Below are 20,390 nucleotides of genomic sequence, written 5' to 3' on the forward strand. Positions count from 1 at the left end.
TCCAATACCGGTGCCTTGGTCTGATCATTACATAATACTGTTCCACACTAAGTGCTTTCAGCCGGTCCATGAGGCCGCTGGAAGCCATCAACACTTTGCTGTAACCGTAGCCCATTTCCGTGTAGAGTCATTTACTACAACTTTAGAGGCATCTGTCCCCTTTTCTTGCAACTGTGTTGATGAAGCCAGGTCACACTACACAAATTTGATTACTAATGCCTTAGACCATTTACCTCCTATAGGGAGATGCTCCCCAGCTCGCTCCTCTCTCTCAGCAAGTGGTTTAATGAAGAGCTTGGAGTTAAATAAAAAAACAAAAAACAAAAAATAATTGTTAACGATTAGAGCGCCAATGGCGCTAGAACTATTGCACTATGGATAGAGAGATTTACCTTCCGGCCTTAAGAGTTTACCATAAGCAGATTAGGGTGAGCCATAGGCAATTCTAAGCTCAAAAAATTTACTCCGCACAGAACTCTGTGTGAGAGATTTTCACCATTGTTAGATCTGTCAACCTTGGAACGCACCACTGTGGCGCCAATACCCTCTACTGAAAGGGTAAACGAAATAGCACCATTTTTTTCCCCCCCGGACAAAATAGACACAATTCCTGGCTTCTCCAGAGCATATCTATGGAAGGCCTAACTAAGTTAAAGAACATCTGTAACCACATTCCAGCCGGTGGTACCCAAGATTAAATCTAGCTCACCTCTTATCCAGCTCCACCCAGAATCCTTGAACGAACGAGGTCGGAGGGTCATTGCGCAAGCTTTTTTTTGTTTTGTTTTTTGAGTTGGTGAGTCTGTCATTGAAGAAGGGCAAGGTCCCCTTTGACTGGAAACATGCAACCATGGTCCCCCTCCTGAAAAAAGCCCTTGTTAGATTCCAATAAGACAGAAAATTCGAGGATTATCTCGCTGTTGTCTTTTGCTGCTAAAGTAGCTGAGAAATGTGTTAACCGACAGCTGATGTCGTTTATCAAGGCTAAAGCGGTCCTGCATGCGAGCCGGACGGGTTTCCGCCCGCATCACAGCACTGAATCTGCCCTGCTACTAGCCTCAGAAACACTTAGGCAAAGCACGGATGAAGGTAATACCGCCATACTAATAATGCTAGATCTTAGTGCCACATTTGATTCCGTCTCCAATGTCATTCTACTGAAACGACTTTGGGAGATGGGCATCAGCGGACTGGCTTTAAAGTGGATCGATTCCTATCTTTCTGACCGCACGTTTCATGTGGTCTGATATCAGGGTGACAGTACCGGTCCCTAAGTGGACAGTGAAGAATCTTGAGGTCTTGTTCACCTCGCAGTCGAGTTTTGACAAACAGATCTCGACTTTGGCAGGTTCCTGTTTCGGCATTCTAAAGATGATTCGAAAGATTATGGACCTTCTGCCAAGAGATGCCAGGAAATGTGGTACAAGCCCTACTTACTATTGCAATGTTCTATATCTGGGAGTCACTAAGAGCAGACTTTTGAAGCTACAAAGAGTGCAGAATGCTGCAACCCAGCTGATACTGAATCTCCCTAGTTGTTCCTCTATGGGACAGGCTCTTAGCTCTCAGCACTGGCTCCCATTAAGAGAGGGTGGCTTTTAAAAGCATTATGCTGCCGCCACCAACTACTGAAGGGCAAAGGGCCTCAATATCCACTCCCTATGGGGTCCTGGTATTGTCCATCTCCGAGTCTTAGATCTTCAATCACAGCCTTAGCATCTATTCCTAGAGTCAAAAGAGCTTCAATAGGAGGGTGCTCTTTTAGGCACCTGGCTCCCAAACTGTGGAACACTGCCAGTGGACTTGAGGTTAGTAAAGCAGGAACCAATGTTCAGGGAAAAAAAAAAAAAGAAAAAAAAATACAGAAAACGTGGCTGTTCCAGGCAACTCTGGATTACGTTTATGAAAATACTTCCTGTGGATAGTGAGCTGAAACGGAGCGCAGGACACTCAAGGTGGAGTAACCAAGCGCTATATAAATCTAATTTCAATCAATCAGAGGATGCTTGCAGCTGGGGGTTGGTGAAGGAAAGATAGATAGTGTCATTGCCAGATTCAAGACTTGTGTGGTAGGAAAAACTGCTGCAGAGCTTGGATCTTCTGTTGTGATTGTTGCCTAACACATAGCCTCTAAATTTCCAATACTGCCCTTGAAACTTTAGCAGGAGAGACGTTTTCAGACATCCTAGAACTGGACTGACTGCTTAACCTTTTCAAGGGAGGCATACACTTTCTATTCAGTCTTTATTCATCAAAAAGGCATATCTATTAACTAAGCCTAGATATCACAAGAAAATAAAGCAGAGCACATGCATGTATCATTTACTAATACTACAGAAGATCCCATGGATGATTAAATCACATCCCGTTGCCAGACGAGACTTCATGAAATCCTTCATACTGTCCTCCAGCAACTACTTAAGTCACTTTCTGAAAATTGCACCAAACAGATAAAGCTTCTAACTCTCAAAAGCCAGCATCCAGGTGTGTCACATTTATGGAATGCTGAGCAAAAGTGGCAAAAGCAAATACGTTTGTGAACAGGGAATCAATCTGACTGCCTCTCCCCAAGCACCACTGGATGCATGCTTGGAGACACGTCATCAGAGGTAGGATCATGGCCTACACCCAAACACCAAATAGATGGCAGGTGAAGATCGGTGATGGGGACATGATTTAACTCCTTTGAGCTTTACAAAAAATTGACGGCTGAAACCTTGGGAGAAGGGAATGTAAAAAAAAAAAAAAAAAAAAAAAAAAAAAATTATATTCATAATAATTGCTGAAAACAAATCACTGAATTCGCCTAATAAACACAAACTAATTAACGATTGCAGACCGCATGTCTGTTGGAGGCACAGAATATAGGAACAGACATGGCATTCAGCACGTCAAAGTTGGAGGTGCCACGGAGCCATGGACAGGACTGTGGCTGATGGCAGAGGCCTGAAGCTAGCAAGGGGCGTCATATGAGGTGACTACTCTGGAATGTTGGTGGATGTGCAAGTGGTCATGCTGGTGATCCCCAAGACCGGAAGCCTCATCCTCTCTTCACCCACCCCCAACTCTTTAACTCCAGTTTCACCCACAATCCGCATGTGAGAAGGGGTGGTATGAACACATCCGTCAATTGTGAAAGCTACACATAGGGGACGCACACATGGGCTAGCCCCACTCAATGACAGTGTTAATTTGTACCAAAGGCATGTTTGGGGTGTCACTGCCTGGACGGACGGCTGTCCGAGAAGATCAATTTTGTGCACTGAAAGTGAACTGTGGCAAGGCAGGAAGATCAGGGCCTACATACACAAATGCAGTACCATGCGCTGGGTTCAGAGCTCAATGGGAACACGCTGGAGCTGCCTCTTCGAAGGTAGTGAGCAGAGAATCACTTGAAATATATGATGGAGCTGTGTATATTGTACGTTGTTACTGAAAAAGCCAATAAAAACAAGTTTTGTTTTTTGTGGTGGTGCCCCAGGACTCTGCAGATGACAATATCCTGAGCACCAGCGACAATGGTGATGGTACCAGGCAAAAATGGATTCATTATGGTGCTTGGGTGGTGGTGGGGAGGGGTAGGGATTATTGTGCTGGACTCCACATCCTTTAAGATTGCGATACAGATGCTTGCCATCTACACAGTGACAGAACCGAGCAGAATAGTCGGTGACTGTGCTGTGTACCAGCACAGCCTTCATCGGGAAAGCGGAGATGAGCAATCAATTACTTGATCAGTACCGGGTGCTGCAGGTCGGTATGACGGATAAAGGTACTTTGATAGAAGCACGAGTCTGGGTGTGCAAGTTCTAGAATAGCAGCAAATTTTTCCGAAAAGACTGGTGCACTGGCAGAGCCGCAAGCGGCTCTCAGTGCAGCCACATCGGCGAGAGCGAATGTTAACCAGCACTTTTATATAAGGTTTAGTACTGCTGCATAACTGCAGGTCTAATTCTATTGTGATGTGAAGATGGCTACTAGTATGCGCACATTGAAATGTACACATTCTATTAAGCCTCCTAAGATGAAAGGGGCAGACAGCCCTACCTAGTTTCTAATCTGTGACCTACAAGTTGCACACCAATGTCAGGAGCATGTGCTCAACACACTGAACAATAATGCTAGTGTATCAACGTATTGCGCAATTCCCAGTACAGATATAGAGCCTCTTGAGCCTCGTTAGGATCAAGATTCAGTGGCAGGGTTGTATGGCTCACAGTAATTAACAAGTGAGTGAACAGAAGTTAGAAATAACATATACAGCATGCTGCTTTTTATATATGAGGTGGTTAACAGGTTTTTGCTGTTCCGCAGTGCTGTAAATATTTCGAAGCATTATAAGCAACCATAAGGTGAAAGGAGGAGTCAGCCCTGGAAAGATTCTAATCTGTGATCTGCAGTTTGCATATAAATCGTAGCAGAAAGCACTGAAGCCACTGGGCTTCCTTTCCTATGCGTACTGGCAATTGTGAGTGGATGCTTCCAAAACAAGAATTTACAACGAAAGGGGTCTTGTGTTTGCTCGAGTTAGAGCTATTAGCTTTGTAAATTCCTAACTGGACTTTTCTTACCACATAAATTGAAAATGAAAAGTAAGTCAAGTCAAAGCACTACAGACACCATGAGCGTGAGCACAAGAGTTATATGCTCCCTGCGTGAATGTCTAGAAAGGATCGTGGCTGGAATGAAAGCAAACCGAAACCAGAGGAGAAGCCTTCACACGCTGTAACAGGAGGAAACGTGACGTAGTGTGATGGCCAACAAAAATGTTCACTTAGTGAAATCGCCTGGGAGGGAGCTCAGCCCACAAAGGAGGGACATTTCACAGAATACACCAATAAAAATGAAGCATTTAAAAGAAGCACACCAAAGAATGAATAGCAAGAGTGGGCGTGGTTAAAAAGCCCACAGAGAGATTACAACAGGCCACAGCCCTTGCGCTCAACCCTAAAAAGCATTGGAAAAGCCAAAACGCTCTCACCTTTGGGACCTACTGGCTTTGCAAATGTCTTTTAGCCAAGCTGCAAAGCATCCTAGATGAGGTGAAGCATGGTTAGACAATAAAATAAATAAATTAAGGCTTTGACGCAGCAGCATGCATTCTTTTGCAGGCACAGAGGGCACGGGAACATTTCGATTCTCAAAGTGAGGGGGTGGATTATCTGAGGAAATATTGAGGGTTGGAAGCAACATGGGGGGTTGGGAGAAACACATGCGTGGGTGACAGTAGGAGAAGCAATGGGCAAGAACAACTATGAACAAATGGGAGAAGCACATGGGCAAAAAAGCAATAGGGAGGACATGGGCAAAGTGTCCAGCCAGAGAGCAACATGGAGTGCAAGGGAAGACAGGAGGCAAGTACACAAGGGAGATATCAGTAAAAACATACACTTTCAAGGAGTACTTAATAACTAGAAAGAAACTAAAGTGCTTGAAAAGAAAGAGGTAGAAGCACATAAGCCAGCGAATCAAAAGTGATGCTTAAGAGGCCATCCTTCATGGGAGGGACAAACAAGAGACAAAATGCAGTGTAAATAATAAGCAGGCAAATGGGAATGACAGAAAAGCCAATCAACGATAAGCAGTATGGATCAGCTTCAAGCCCTGTATGTTCTTAGTAGGCCTATAATCTGTTTTGCTACAGACAATGCACACATTTTCTAATAGCGAAGACTTAAAAAGCAAGGAACGCTAACGGAAAAACTTGATACATTGACAGGTGCATCATTTTACAACTTTATTAAAAAAAAAATTACTAACATGTGGTATTAGAAGATTGCCACAAAGGTGGTAAGTAAAACATTACAGAATGTGACTAACTACCAACGCCTTGAAAGGTTCTCTACGGTCAATCCCTATTTCGCACCTTCTGCAGGACTATTTTATAGCTGGAGTTAGAATTCTGCACACTTTACCCATGCTACCCAGAGGTAAGGTGTCTTATGCTCCCTCTTCAAACATAGTCTATTTGGCATACTTATAACTGATATGATATGATATATTTAACTTACCTACAAGGTCCTAGTATATGGTGCAAGGGGTACCCAGGATCTGGAAGTTAAAAGCCACTAGCTGACTGCAGCACCTATTGTGCCACCACCTAGAGTGGTAGTCCAAATCCAGGATAACCATGTAGCAGTGTAAACACTGCAACTCGACCTGTCAGAAGATACCATTTTGACAAGTCAAACCTTCCCTTTTAGATCATAAAGTCATGCCTACGTAGGCCTGTTATTTCACAAGACAGGGTGCATGGTAATGTTAACATACTTACAGTAACTATCATCAAAAAGCGAATTTTCCAACCTATCAGGCTTAGCTGTCATTTTTTCTTAACACAAAAAAGCAAATGCAGTACAATGAGTATAAACCTAATGAGGGATATAATTTGACCCTGGTGGTGCGGACGACAGACGCAAGAATATGAAGACATACCAGTAGTAACAGTTTCCTTCAACTGTAACTCCAAGCGCTGCATCTGTGCAACTTGATGTAAAGCAGATATTGGATTAGTCTCTCCACGTCTGTACTTCATTATCAGTTCTTTGGGTATTCTTTTGGGCGGGAGAGATGCAGCTGAAGGAGGAACTACAACTTGAGATAAAAAGGGTTCTGGACAAAACCCTAAAAAATAAAATGAAAAATACAGCTGCAGTAAATAGACAATTAATTTGGTTATGCAACATTTTAGCGAGTGCAACATCACTTCAAACTTAGTGCAAATGATAGGTTCTAGAATATGGCATCAACATTTTCAAACTCATTAAAAGCACTGCATTAAGAGATGAAAAAAAAAAAGGTCACAAAGTTACAAAAATTCCAACCACACCTACACTCGTCAATGTTACATCTTCACAACTACTTCCTTAGTCTACAATGCCTGATCCACCTCAGGAATCAGCAGGGAGCGGAGGTTTTAGAAGGACTGCAAGAACAACGCTGAGGCTGGTCTCTTTAATGCTGCGGTGTACCAGTCAATCGTAGTTGGGGCACCATGAACAGCCGATCGTCCTGGGACAAGGGCAGGACATATGGCTCACGACAGGGAGTATTCAATCTTCAGGACACAGGAAAGCCGTCTGTAAACTTCATGTTGTATAAGGTCTTAAATGCTGCTAGTTTGTTCACTGTTCCTGTGCCTTACTTATGCTATTTTCTCCCTGTGAGGGTTCCTCAGTTTTAGACCTCCTTGCCTGTATACACTGACATTGCTCTTCAGGTTCTATTTTGGCTCTGGCATTTTACTATGAATTTATCTTTCCGACTAGGATCCTTTTGCCAGTTTACTGCCCATGCTCTCTGGACTCTGGTTTGGATTTGTCTGGCTGTGTTTCTTCCATGGCCTTTCCCTGCTTAGACAAATCCATTTTTGTCAGAGTTTGGGGCTTCTCAACTTCACTTCCTCCTTGCTTAGGTTCAAGGCGATGGCCTTTCAAAAACCAAGTTCTCATGCTTATAGTCTGCTTGGAGCATTATGCTTTTGTTTTTATAAACTAGAAGGTCGCTCTAGCTCCTGAGAGTCAATGTGAATACCTGCACTGTGATTAGAGACTTAACACCACAGACAACTATAGCAAAACGAAATTGGTCGTTCTGTCTGTCTCTCTCTCTCATCCATGTCCCTACATCTCTGGTGTTTGACCCGGTCTGGTGCACCCTAGTTGGTATAGACAGGGATACACTCTGGAAGTTAAGGTGGAATGTCACCAGAACTTGTGGATTAACACTTGCAAAACTTGACACTAGCACACTATCTAGTGAGAAGGTGCCATGTAGGCAAGGTCATCCTGAAGAGACTGCTTAGTTTTCTCGTAGCCTGCTACTGTTGCTTCCATGCTGTAAGCATTTCTCAGCCTTGTTGGGGATCTTTTTCAAAGGCTCAGAAACAGATTTTTAATGTCAGACCTGTGGCATAAACAAAGTGCTGAAGCTAGCTGTTCAGTGCCATGCCCTCCTACAGACCTGAAAAGTGCTTTGCTGAAAAACATTTCTGCTTCACTTACCTGTTACAGAACTGTGAACAACTGTTTTGTGGTTGGCCTCCAATGACAGAGGGGTAATGCTGTAACAACCTTTTGCCCACAGGGAGTGAAACCAGCCACCTGAAAACTACTGGAAGGATCCTGTACAGAAGGGCTCTGCTGATCAGCTGTTTGCTAATAGGAGGACTTTGGAAACCTTAACAAGTTACTTACCTTCAGTAATGCTTTTTCTGGTGGATACAATAGCTACCTGTTGATTCCTCACCTTATGAATTCACCCATGCGCCAGCATCTGATGGAAAATCTTCCCAGCTCTCCACGTCGACGAGGACATAACAATTGCACAGCTCCACGCAACTCCATGTGACGTCACCGTGCCAATAAGAAGTCCTCGCCGGCATGCTGAGGTCCGTTTCACCCATTTTTTTCATGCCTCTGAGGCAAACAGGTGAGAACTGACCCCAGAATAACTCCAATAAATACATATATACATAAAACAACAATGATGCAATATAATCAAAATCAATTCTATATACAGGAAAAGACATTAATATATACATACACCTATACAACCACTTATCTCAGTGTAACCAGACAGGCAATGGGGAGGCGGGTGGGACGGTGAGGAATCCTCAGGTAGCTATTGTATCCACCAAAAAAAACGTTACCGCAGTTAAGTAACTTGTTCTTCTGATGGATACAACTACCTGTGGATTCCTCCTCCTATGAATAGCGTCCCAAAGCAGTACCGCACTCGGAGGTGGGAGCCTGTCTGGTTACTCCAAGAAGTCCTGCAATACTGATTACGCAAAATGGCCTTCCCTCCTAACCTCCGAATCCAAGCAGTAATGCTTTGCGAAGGTGTGGAGGGACGCTTAAGTTCCTGCCTTGCAAATGTCCACCACTGGAACACCTCTTGCCAGGGCCAAAGTAGCAGACTTAGCCCTGGTGGAATGGGCTCCGATACCCTCAGGGGGAACTTTCTTTGCCAACAAGTAGCAAATCTTGATACAAAGAATGACCCACCTGGCACTTGTTCTTTTATGAACTGCTCTGCCCTTCCTCGGTCCAATATACCCCCCCCGAACAGCTGGTCCTCCAAGCGAAAGTCTTTTGTCCTTTCAATATAAAAACTAAGCGCCCTTTTAGGGTCCAAACGGTGGAGCCTCTCTTCTTCCTTTGAGGGGTGAGGAGGAGGGTAGAAAGATGGAAGGGTAATGGTCTGCCCCATATGAAAAGGAGTGACAACTTTTGGCAGGAAAGCCACCCTGGTTTTCAACACCACTTTATCTGGGAACAACAAGGTGAAGGGGGGGGTTTAACTGAAAGAGCTTGAAGCTCACTAACCCGCCTAGCCGATGTTATAGCAACGAGAAAAACTGTTTTAAGCACCAAAAACCTTAATGGGCAAGAGTGCATGGGCTCAAAAGGTGACCCCATTAAAAAGTTTAAAACAAGACTTAGGTTCCACTTGTAAATTACAACAGGTGATTTAAAATATGAGGGCTGATCCAGGAGGTGAAGAAAGGCTGACAGAGCAGATAAATAACCCTCAACTGTAGCCACTGCACAACCCTTCTTTGCTAAATCTAAAGCAAATAATAGAATATTTGAGAGGTGGGCCTTCAAAAGGATCAATTTGTCTTCCTCCACCCCAAGCCACAAATTTTGCCCACCTACTGGTGTAAACGGTCTTAGTGGAGTGTCACCTGGCCGATAAAATAACACCCATTACATCTGGTGGGTGAGAAAAGGAAATCAGGTTGCCCCGTTCAATTTCCAGGTATGAAGGTGCAGGCTCTGGAGGTGGGGGTGCAGAACCTGCCCCTGAGACTGAGTGAGAAGGTCTGCCCTGAGAGGGAGATGGAGCGGAGGGCACAGCAAGAGTTGGAGAAGGTCCGTGTACCACACCCTTCTTTGCCAATCCGGGTCTATCAAAATGACCTGAGCCCAATCTTGGCGAATCTTCCTCAGAATCCGAGGAATCAAGGGTATGGGGGGGGAATGCGTAAAGCAACTGGTTGCACCAAGAGATCTGAAACGCATCCCCCAAAGCTCCTTGCGCCGGATACTGGAGGCTGCAGAATGATGGGCAGTGCTTGTTTTTTCGATGGGCAAACAGATCTATCACTGAAGAACCCCACATCTGAAAGATGTGCAGGACCAGATCCGGATGGAGACGCCACTCGTGATCAGCCGAAAAAAGAGGAGTCCACACGTACGTTGAGCACTCCAGCCAGATGATTCGCTATCAAGCAAATCCGATGGTCCTGAAGCCATGACCAGAGACGCAGAGCTTCTCTGCAGAGAAGATAGGACCCTACTCCTCCCTGCTTGTTTATATACCACATCGCAGTAGCGTTGTCAGTCAGGACCTGAACTGACGGACACCGCAAAGGGACGGGAAGGCAGGCCTTGAGAGCCAAACGTATTGCCCGCAATTCTAACAGATTTATATGAAAAGTCTGCTCCACTGGAGAACAACGACCCTTGATCTCCAGGTCCCCCAGATGAGCTCCCCATCCTAGAGTGGAAGCATCCGTCATGACCGTGGCCACCGGAGGCGGCAGTGAAAATGGCCTTCCTTGAGAAAGTTTGCCGTCTACAGCCCACCATCATAACTCCGCTGCAGCGGCTCTGGAGATCGTTATCCACTCCTCGAGATCCCCTTTGTGCTGAAACCACTGCCTGCGGAGGCACGATTGAAGAACCCTCATGTACCAACCTGCATGAATAACCAATAGAACGCAAGAAGCGAACAGACTGAGCAAATGTAAGACCTTGAGGACTGGAACAACCGCTCCATTTTGAAACATTGGAATCAACGCCTGAATGTCCTGAATCCGCTGAGGCGGAGGATAGGCCCGATTCAATGCAGTATCCATTACTGCCCCTATGAACAGGAGGCGTTGAGACGGCTCCAGGTGAGACTTAGTTGTTTTTCAGTATGGGTTTCTCGATAAATGTACCTGAGTTGTGTAAGGAAATGCCTCCTTTGCATGGTTACCCCTTAACTTTTTGCCTTTGCTGATGCTAAGTTTTGATTGAAATTGTGCTGGGACCCTGCTAACTAAGTCCCAGCACCAAGTGTTCTTGCGCTGAGGTGACCCCTGCCTTTAGAAATCCTCCATCTTAGTTTTAGAAGATTTCCCCAATAGATTAGGGATGTGCCCCCCCTCGCCCACAGGGAGGAGGCACAAAGAGGGTACAGCCACCCTCAAGGACAGTAGCCATTGGCTACTGCCCTCCCAGACCTAAACACACCCCTAAATTCAGTATTTAGGGGCAACCCAGAACCTAGGAAACTAGATTCCTGCAACCTGAAGAAACAAGAAGGACTGCTGACCTACAAGCCTGCAGAGATGACAGAAGACGACAACTGCTTTGGCCCCAGCCCTACCAGCCGGTCTCCAGATTTGAAAACCTGCACCCAGTGACGCATCCGACAGGGACCAGCGACCTCTGAAGCCTCAGACGACTGCACTGGACTAAAGGACCAAGAAACTCCAGTGAGCAGCGGCTCTGCTCACCAACAGCAACTTCTTTGCAACAAAGAAGCAACTTTCAAAGACTTCACGTTTCCCGCCGGAAGCTTGAGACTTAACACACTGCACCCGACGCACCCGGTTCGAGATCCAGAGAAACACCACAGGGAGGACTCCCCAGTGACTGCGAGCCCGTGAGTAGCCTGAGACGACCCCTCCCTGAGCCCCCACAGCGACACCTGCAAAGAGAATCCAGAGGCTCCCCCTGACCGCGACTGCCTGTAACAAGGGACCCGACGCCTGGAACCAGCACTGCACCCACAGCCCCCAGGTCCTGAAGGAACTGAACCTCAGCGCAGGAGTGACACCCAGGTGACCCTCTGCCCCGGGTGGCTGTCCCGAGAAGCCCCTTCTGTGCCTGCCTGCACCGCTAGAGTGACCCTGGGTACCTCTATTGATGCCTATCTGAAACCAGACGGCTGCTTTGCACACTGCACCTGGACGCCCCTGTGCCACTGAGGGTGTGTTTTGTGTTCCTACTTATGTCCCCCCCCAGTGCTCTACAAAACACCCCCGGTCTGCCCCCCGAGGACACGGGTACCTACCTGCTGGCAGACTGGAACCGGAGCACACCTGTTCTCCATAGGCGCCCATGTGATTTGGGCACCTCTTTGACCTCTGCACCTGACCGGCCCTGAGCTACTGGTGTGGTAACATTGGGGTTGCCTCGAACCACCAACGGTGGGCTGCCTATGCCTAGGAACTGAGACTTAAAAGTGTCTTACCTCACAAACTAACTTTACTTACCTCCCCCAGGAACTGTGATTTTTGCACTGTGTCCACTTTTAAACTAGCTTATTACCATTTTAACAAAGACTGTATATGATATTGCTTTTATTCAAAGTTCCTAACTTACCTGTGTAAAATACTTTGCATTTTGTGTGTTTACTTCAAATCTTGAACCTGTGGTTCTTAAAATAAACTAAGAAAATATATTTTTCTATATAAAAACCTATTGGCCTGGAGTAAGTCTTTGCGTGTGTGTTCCTCATTTATTCACTGTGTGTGTACAACAAATGCTTAACACTACCCTATGATAAGCCTACTACTTGACCACACTACCACAAAATAGAGCATTAGAATTATCTAATCATTTTGCCACTATCTTACCTCTAAGGGGAACCCTTGGACTCTGTGCAGACTATCTCTTGCTTTGAGATAGTATATACAGAGCCAACTTCCTACAAGTTGTCATCTGCAGGTGATGCAACACAAGCCCTGGAGACTTGGCTTTGATCAGCCAATCGTCCAGGTAAGGGAATACCAATACCCCCTTCCTTCTGAGACTTGCTGCTACCACTGCCATCACCTTCGTGAAGACTCGAGGTGCTGAAGTAAGACCAAACGGAAGGACCGGAAACTGGTAGTGTTGCAACCCTACCACAAACCGGAGGTACTTCCTGTGCGACTTGAGTATAGGGATATGAAAGTAAGCATCCTGCAAGTCAACAGACACCATCCAATCCTCTCTGTTCAACGCCAGAAGTACCTGTGCCAGAGTCAGCACCTTGAATTTTTCCTGTGAGGAATAAATTCAGAATCCTCAGTTCTAGAATTGGTCTCAAACAACCGTCCTTTTTGGGGATCAGGAAGTATCTTGAATAACAACCAAGACCCCTTTCCTGCTATGGAACCCACTCCACAGCACCTTTCTACAATAGGATCTGAAACTTCTGCTGCAACAACAGGAGATGGTCTTCTGAGAAAAACGAGGGACGGGGAGGGATGGGAGGAGGAGGAAACACCTGAAAAGGGAGAGAATATCCTTTTCTCACAATGTTTAGAACCCATGAGTCATATGTTACTAACTCCCACTCGTGGAGAAAAAGACATAATCTTCCCCCTACAGGAGAAGTGTTGTCGATAAAGGGGAGACAACTAGGGCTGCTTCACTTGCTGTTGTCCTCCAGAGGAAGAAGATGATGCAGGGTGTTGCTGGGTGGCCCTCTTGTCCGAACCCTCCCCCGCTCTCTAAAGGATCGATATGGGAGGCTGGTAGGCTGCTGGACAGTGAACTGGGACCTTCTATGGTAAACAGCTCCACGCCCAAACCCCCTGAACCTCCGAAATTACCTGAAAGGGGTAATAGAAGAGGCTTGCAGACCCAAAGACCTCGCCATAGCCCAACTATCTTTGAAGCGCTCTAGGGCAGTCAGCTTTGTCACCAAAAAATCTCTCTCCATCAAACGGCAAATTCATTAAAGCAGAGTGCACATCCGAAGAAAACCCAGAGGACCTCAACCAAGCGTGCCTCTTGGTAGCAATAGATGCACCCATTGCCCTGGCTACCGAGTCCGTGGAATCCAGACCTGAAAGGAATATGTGTTGTGTCGCAGCCTGACCATCAGATAGAAGTACACCAAATGGTCTCTCTACATCCTGGGGCAGGTCAGGAACCATAGCCTTTGCGAAGTCCATCAGGGCGTGGAAGTATCTTCCAAGAACACAGGAAGCATTTGCAGCTTTGAGAGCCATGCTGCAAGAAGAGAAAGTCTTCTTTGCGGATTGCTCCATCCTTTTGGATTCCCTGTCCGATGGAATCACAGGGAAAGAGCCTGGAGCAGACCAAGTAGAGCAAGAGGCCTGAACAACCTGACTCTCCGGGGTAGGATGTTTCGATAAAAATCCCAGATCTCCAGGCACCACTCTGTATCTTCGTGCTACAGATCTATTCACAGCAGGTGACGACACTGGCTTCCTCCAAAAGCTTTAATATGGGCTCCGTAAGAGCATCACTGAACGAAAGCAAAGAATCCGCAGAAGTCGAAGAAGGGTGTAGGACCTCTGTTAAAATGTTTGTATTAAACTCTGCAGCAGGCAAAGGAAGTTCTAAAAAGTTTGCAGCCTTTCTAATCACTGTGCAAAAGGAGGCCCCCTCCTCTGTGAACTCCCCCGGTGAAGACAAGTCCCATTCCAGGGAAGTGTCCAGCCACTGGCCGAATCCAGCCCTTGATATTCCCCCAAGGGCTCCTCAATCTCCCCCTCCTCCAACAGCTGCCTTTGGTACTCTCTCTTCTAAGAGTCTCCAGGCCTTTCTGAGTGACCTCAGTCTGGCCTCTAACCTTGGTGGTGACATTCAAATGGCTGACGTCGATGACACTGGCTTCAACACTTGACGCGGAACAGGAGAGGAAGGTTGGCTTCGGTCTAATCCATCAATCGGATCCAGCGCAGATCCCAACGCTGCCGAGGACACTTGCGGCTCCACCATCGGCATCGACCGACGAGGCAATGAAATTGACACCATAGGCCTGAAAGGCGATGTAATGGGAACTACAGGGCCTCGAGGCGATGTAATCGGCGCCGGTCCGGCACCCTCAGACGGATAAGAATGGCATAAACGGCGCCACCTTGTATGGAGCAGGGGAGCCCAACGAAAATTACAACGGACCTGTGGAACCAGCCGGTGCACCAGCAGGAGCCATCGCATTGAACATCGAGAACCTGGCATTCAAAAATGCCACCGGATCCGCTTCCGGAGTCGGTAAGGCAGGATACCGCTGATCTCCATGCTGCACCTGTGCTTGCTGAGCATCGGAATCATGATCAGCAGGTAAAAATCAAGGACTGTCCGGAGGTGCCACTACCTCGAATACAGATGGCACAGGAGATGCCTCAGGGCTCTGAGGCTGTGGAGTCACCGTCAGACTCAACTCCCACGTCGCCTGGCGCTGTCGTGATGGAGACCTTGATCTTGACCGGCTCCGAGCCGAACAACGCAGAGTCCCATGACGACGACGTTTCTTGTGTCTCTTTGAAGAAGCATGGGAAGAGGATCTACAATGGCTCTTGTGCCCCTTCTTCGCCTTGGCCAAAAAGAGTTTGGCTTCTTTCCTTCAGAGCCTTAGGATTCATGCTTTGGCAAAAGATACACTCCTCGACGTCATGCTCAGACACCAAAGGCAATCGTCATGAGGATCAGTAACCAACATGCGACCCCGCACTCTCGACATGGCTTGAAACCAGACTTGCTAGGAGGAGACATTGTAACTAGAAATCAATAGAAACTAGCAACAAGATGGAACAGCTCCAACAGCAGCGAGAGCTAGGAGAAAACCGTTAGCGTCGAAGGCACGGAAAAAAGGGAACTCACGTCAGCATGCCGGAAAGGACTTCTTATTGGCACGGTGACGTCACACGGAGTGGCATGGAGCCGTGCATTGTGACGTCCTCATTGACGTGGAGAGCTGGGACGAAGATTTTCCGTCGGATGCTGGCGCATGGGTGAAGGTGAGGAATCCATAGGTAGTTGTATCCATCTGAAGCAGCTGTGTGAGAACACCGAGCATCTGTTGGCAGTTGCAACCTTATGGAAATTGCTTCGAAAGTGCCAAGATGGTGATTTGTTTAATGCCAGATGAAGCCTGCGGCTAATTGTGAGAGAGTTTATTAAATGTAATACCCGGAATAAATTGTGGACTTGTTTCCACTGGAGGAATACTACACTATGACTTTACTCTGAAGGACTAAGGTCAATTAATTTTATTCAATTTCTGAAAGACAATTATCTTGGAATATTACTTATGCTGGGAAACCTTATTTCAAGGACATTATGTCATCTGTAGGTAAAAACTTCACATTCACATGCTTGGTGAGCAGCAGTATCCATCCGGCCAAGGCACAAACTTGTTGAGATAACAATCCAACAGTGTACTGCTCAGAGCTTTCTAATGTCACCAAAAGGTATTCACCGAGGTCTCTTGCAAAGCTCACATGCCCTTACTTATAAAAGGATGTTTTTTCACACTTCAATGCATACTGATTCAAATATTTATTTAATTATTTGATTAAGCTGCTCAGGTTCAAGTGGGCAGTGGTAATGTGGGCTGTGAACTATTAAACAAATGAAGACATTGCAGTGATTTGGGCCAAAAACTCTCCATGCAAGTGTAGGAAGGGAGCCTCTTTCTAGCCTTGTTTCCCCCATTTTTGGCCTGTTTGTGAGTATATGTCAAGGTGTTTTCACTGTCTCACTGGGAACCTGCTAGCCAGGACCCCATTGCTCAGTTTGTGGCTTGAATGTGTTCCCTGTGTGGTGCCTAACTGTATCACTGAGGCTCTGCTAACCAGAATCTCAGTGCTTATGCTCTCTCTGCTTTTAAAATTGTCACTGCAGGCTCGTGACCATTTTTACCAATTCTAATTGGCACACTGGAACACCCTTATAATTCCCTAGTATATGGTACCTAGGTACCCAGGGTATTGGGGTTCCAGGAGCTCCCTATGGGCTGCAGCATTTCTTTTGCCACCCATAGGGAGCTCAGACAATTCTTACACCGGACTGCCACTGCCGCCTGAGTGAAATAACGTCCACGTTATTTCATAGACATTTTACACTGCACTTAAGTAACTTATAAGTCACCTATAAGTCTAACCCTCACCTAGTGTAGGATAGGTGCAAAGTTACTTAGTGTGAGGGCACCCTGGCACTAGCCAAGGGGCCCCCACATAGTTCAGAGCAATTTTCCCGGACTCTGAGTGCGGGGACACCATTACATGCATGCACTACATGTAGGTCAATACCTGTATGTAGCTTCACAATGGTAACTCAGAATATGGCCATGTAACATGTCTAAGATCATGGAATTGTCCCCCCATGCCAAATATGGTATTGGGGGTGCCAATCCCATGCATCCCCGTGGCTCCAGCATGGACCCCAGGTACTGCCAAACTAGCTCTCTGGGGCTTGCACTGCAGCTACCGCTGCTGCCAACCCACAGACCGGCTTCTGCCCCCCAGGGGTCTGGGCAGCCAAGTCCCAGGAAGGCAGAACAAAGGATTTCCTCCGAGAGAGAGAGTGTGTTACACCCTCTCCCTTTGGAAATAGGTGTAAAGGACTGGGGAGGGTGTAGCCTCCCCCAGCCTCTGGAAATGCTTTGAATGGCACAGATGGTGCCCTCCTTGCCCAAGCCAGTCTACACCGGTTCAGAGATCCCCCCAGCCCCTACTCTGGCACGAAACTGGACAAAGGAAAGGGTTTAGTGGGCTCCTGCACCTCCCCCCCCCTTCTTCCCTCCCCCAGACACTTTCATGACTCTTGGACTTGGTCCCCTTCCATTACAGGGCCTCAGGTACAGGAATCAGTCTTCGGTGCTTTGCAGTCAGTTGTTGTCCTTGCAGAATCTGGGGAAGTAGGGTCACTTTACTCCTACTTTTCAGTGTCTTGGGGTGGGGTATCTTGGAATCCCTTAGTGTTTTCTTACACTCCCAGCGACCCTCTACACACTAAACTAGGCCTGGGGTCCACTTATGGTTCGCATTCCACTTTTGGAGTATATGGGTTTTGTTGCACCTAGGCCTATTGCATCAGATTGTATTCTACAGTGTTTGCACTACTTTAACTATTTACTTACCTGATTTTGGTTTGTGTGTATATTTTGTGTATTTTACTTACCTCCTAAGGGAGTATATCCTCCGAGATATTTTTGGCATATTGTCACTAAAACAAAGGACCTTTGTTTTTAGTAACTCTGAGTATTGTGTTTCTTATGATATAGTGCTATACGATATAAGTGGTATAGTAGGAGCTTTGCATGTCTCCTAGTTTAGCCTAAGCTGCTCTGCTATAGCTACCTCTATCAGCCTAAGCTGCTAGAACACTACTAATAAGGGATAACTGGACCTGGCACAAGGTCTAAGTACCATCAGGTACTCACTATAAGCCAGGCTGGCCTCCTACAGCAAGGGAGGGCATTGAAGAGTACAATGGCTAGCCAGTTGCGTTAGAAAGAGAAGGGATAGCTCGCAAATAATAAAGCCTAATGCAACATAACTAAATCTCAAGCTCAGGTCGTTATGAGGTGGCATTACAAGAGGGAAAAACAAGCTTTTGCAATGTGACGGGTCTCGCGTTTGCTCGAGTTAAAGCTATTAGTGCTGTAAACTCCTAACCGGACTTTTCTTGCCACAAACTAGCAACAAAAAGTCTAACAGTTTCACATAAGGGAGCCGATGGCCGCCATTAGCGCGAAGCAGACACACAGAAGGAAACAAAAGTTAGCTTGGACTAAAACGTATCGGCAAAAGTGCAATTATCCATGCAACCAGCAAAGTGCAATTATCCACGTAACTGGCAAAAGTGCAAATATCCATGTAACAGGGTTGGTGTCATGCAAAGTGATAGACTACTGCCCAGCGGGATCCCGCTGCTTACGAAATAAAGAGAAAAAGTAGTCCAGAAACCATATGGAAAATATGGAGCCTCAAATGTTTTCAGTGGTTGGCCAGTGCGCTCGAGGCGGGCCAAACACCGGAAAAGGCATGCATGCCTTTCACTAATGAAATCAAGCGAATTTTAAAAGGCAATACCAACCAAACTGATGTGTGGCGAAAAGCCCAAAGAGAGATTACAACAGGGACAGAGTGCTTTTACGCACTTCACCCTAAAAATCATGAGGAAAAAAAAAAGACAAAGACAGACTTCGGAAACAGAGCAGTGACCTGCGTAGTAGAAAAAAGTACATGAGGATACATTTGATTCAATAAAAGATTTGTTTGGCAATGACAGGCCAGAGGAGAAAATAAATAGAAAACAGAGAAAACCTCAGGATAAATCGTCACTCTTCGACTGGAAACCCAAGAAGGATGGGTTCACAAGAAATCTAAACGGCCACTATCAGTCAGAGAGAAGCTCAATAACCTTCCAATAAATACAGATTACATTCCACTAGCATGTAACTATTTGATTTCAAAACTCTCAAATGAAGACAGCCTAGACTGAACCAAAGAGTAGGCTATATGGGAGATAAAGATGTTAAAGTGAACAAGAACCTGGACTCTAAAGTTTCTTTGACAGCCTTTAAGAGACATGTTTGTGTGATATGGGCTCCTCCTAAAGGCGTTCAACATTTCTGTTTTGTGTGGTCACCAAAGAGAAAGCAAACAAAGATTGAGGCACCCACATCAATCACTGCAAAGCCTGAAAAAGTGGTCACTTCAAAGCCTAATGGGAAAATGGACATGCTCAAACTGGGCTCTACATTAACTACTTGTCACTTGAAGGGAAAGGTTCTTATTTAAAGGGGCTTTCAGCCAGGTCTCTTCATCCTTTAAACATTTGGTATGTCAATCACATTTTGCTTCCACCCACTACAGAGTGCAACATGGCACAGTGGGCCAGTCCAGTACAGCCACTGGGTAAATTCACTTTGAGTGCCTGCATTATGCTCTTTCATGAGGACACATCCGCACACTAGCTAGTTACTCATCTCAGTCAATGTTTTTGTTTTTAATTTATTACTTTAATGTTGTGTTTGCGTTTAGAGTCTGTTGCGACAGCAGGGGGCTTTATATCAGATCTGAGCATAGGCCACATTTTACACTTCATCTGTTCCTGTTCTCCTGCCAATGCGGTCCTAAACTCTTTCTGGGAAATACCTTCATTTGACTCTCAGATAAACAAAGGACACTCCCAAAGGAGTTTCAAAGGATAAAAGATTGCAGACTAGTTGAAACTGTGCTGTATTTAGTTATTGTAAGTTTCGAAATTATACATGTGAATTAATAAACTGACAATTCTTCAGTACATGTTTATTCTGGGCTCAATTTTACCAATGGTTCTTTAACTTTTCCCAGGAAAAAAAAAAAAAAAAAAAACACAGCCTTTATTACATTTATTTTGCAGTACCTAAAACACTTGAATTTCTTTTTTCCTTCTTCCTGTGTTTCTTTCCTTCTTTCTTTGTTGCTTTTGTTCTTTCCTTTTACTCACTATCATTTTTCTTTCATTCCATCTTTTTCTTACATGCTTTCCTTTTATCTTTCATTCTTGCTTTTTTCCTCTTGCCTTTCTTGTTTTTCTACTTTCTTGCCTTCTTCCCTTTCTTGCTTTCTCCTTTTCATTGTTCTCTGCATTTCCTTCTGT

At 45.8% G+C, this 20,390-nt stretch overlaps 1 protein-coding gene across 4 annotated transcripts in view; it reads right to left on the bottom strand.

Annotated features, from left to right (window-relative positions):
- Window positions 1-20,390, bottom strand: part of ADAD1 (adenosine deaminase domain containing 1) — a 923,229-nt gene that overhangs the window by 847,842 nt on the left and 54,997 nt on the right. For all 4 annotated transcript variants that reach the window (XM_069242439.1, XM_069242435.1, XM_069242432.1 and 1 more), the window contains exon 3: window positions 6,436-6,624. In XM_069242439.1, coding sequence (XP_069098540.1) covers window positions 6,436-6,624 — 189 coding nt within the window. The remainder of the gene's footprint in view (window positions 1-6,435; window positions 6,625-20,390) is intronic.

Source organism: Pleurodeles waltl, chromosome 1_2, assembly GCF_031143425.1.
Source record: "Pleurodeles waltl isolate 20211129_DDA chromosome 1_2, aPleWal1.hap1.20221129, whole genome shotgun sequence".
Classification (NCBI taxonomy): Eukaryota; Metazoa; Chordata; class Amphibia; order Caudata; family Salamandridae; genus Pleurodeles; species Pleurodeles waltl.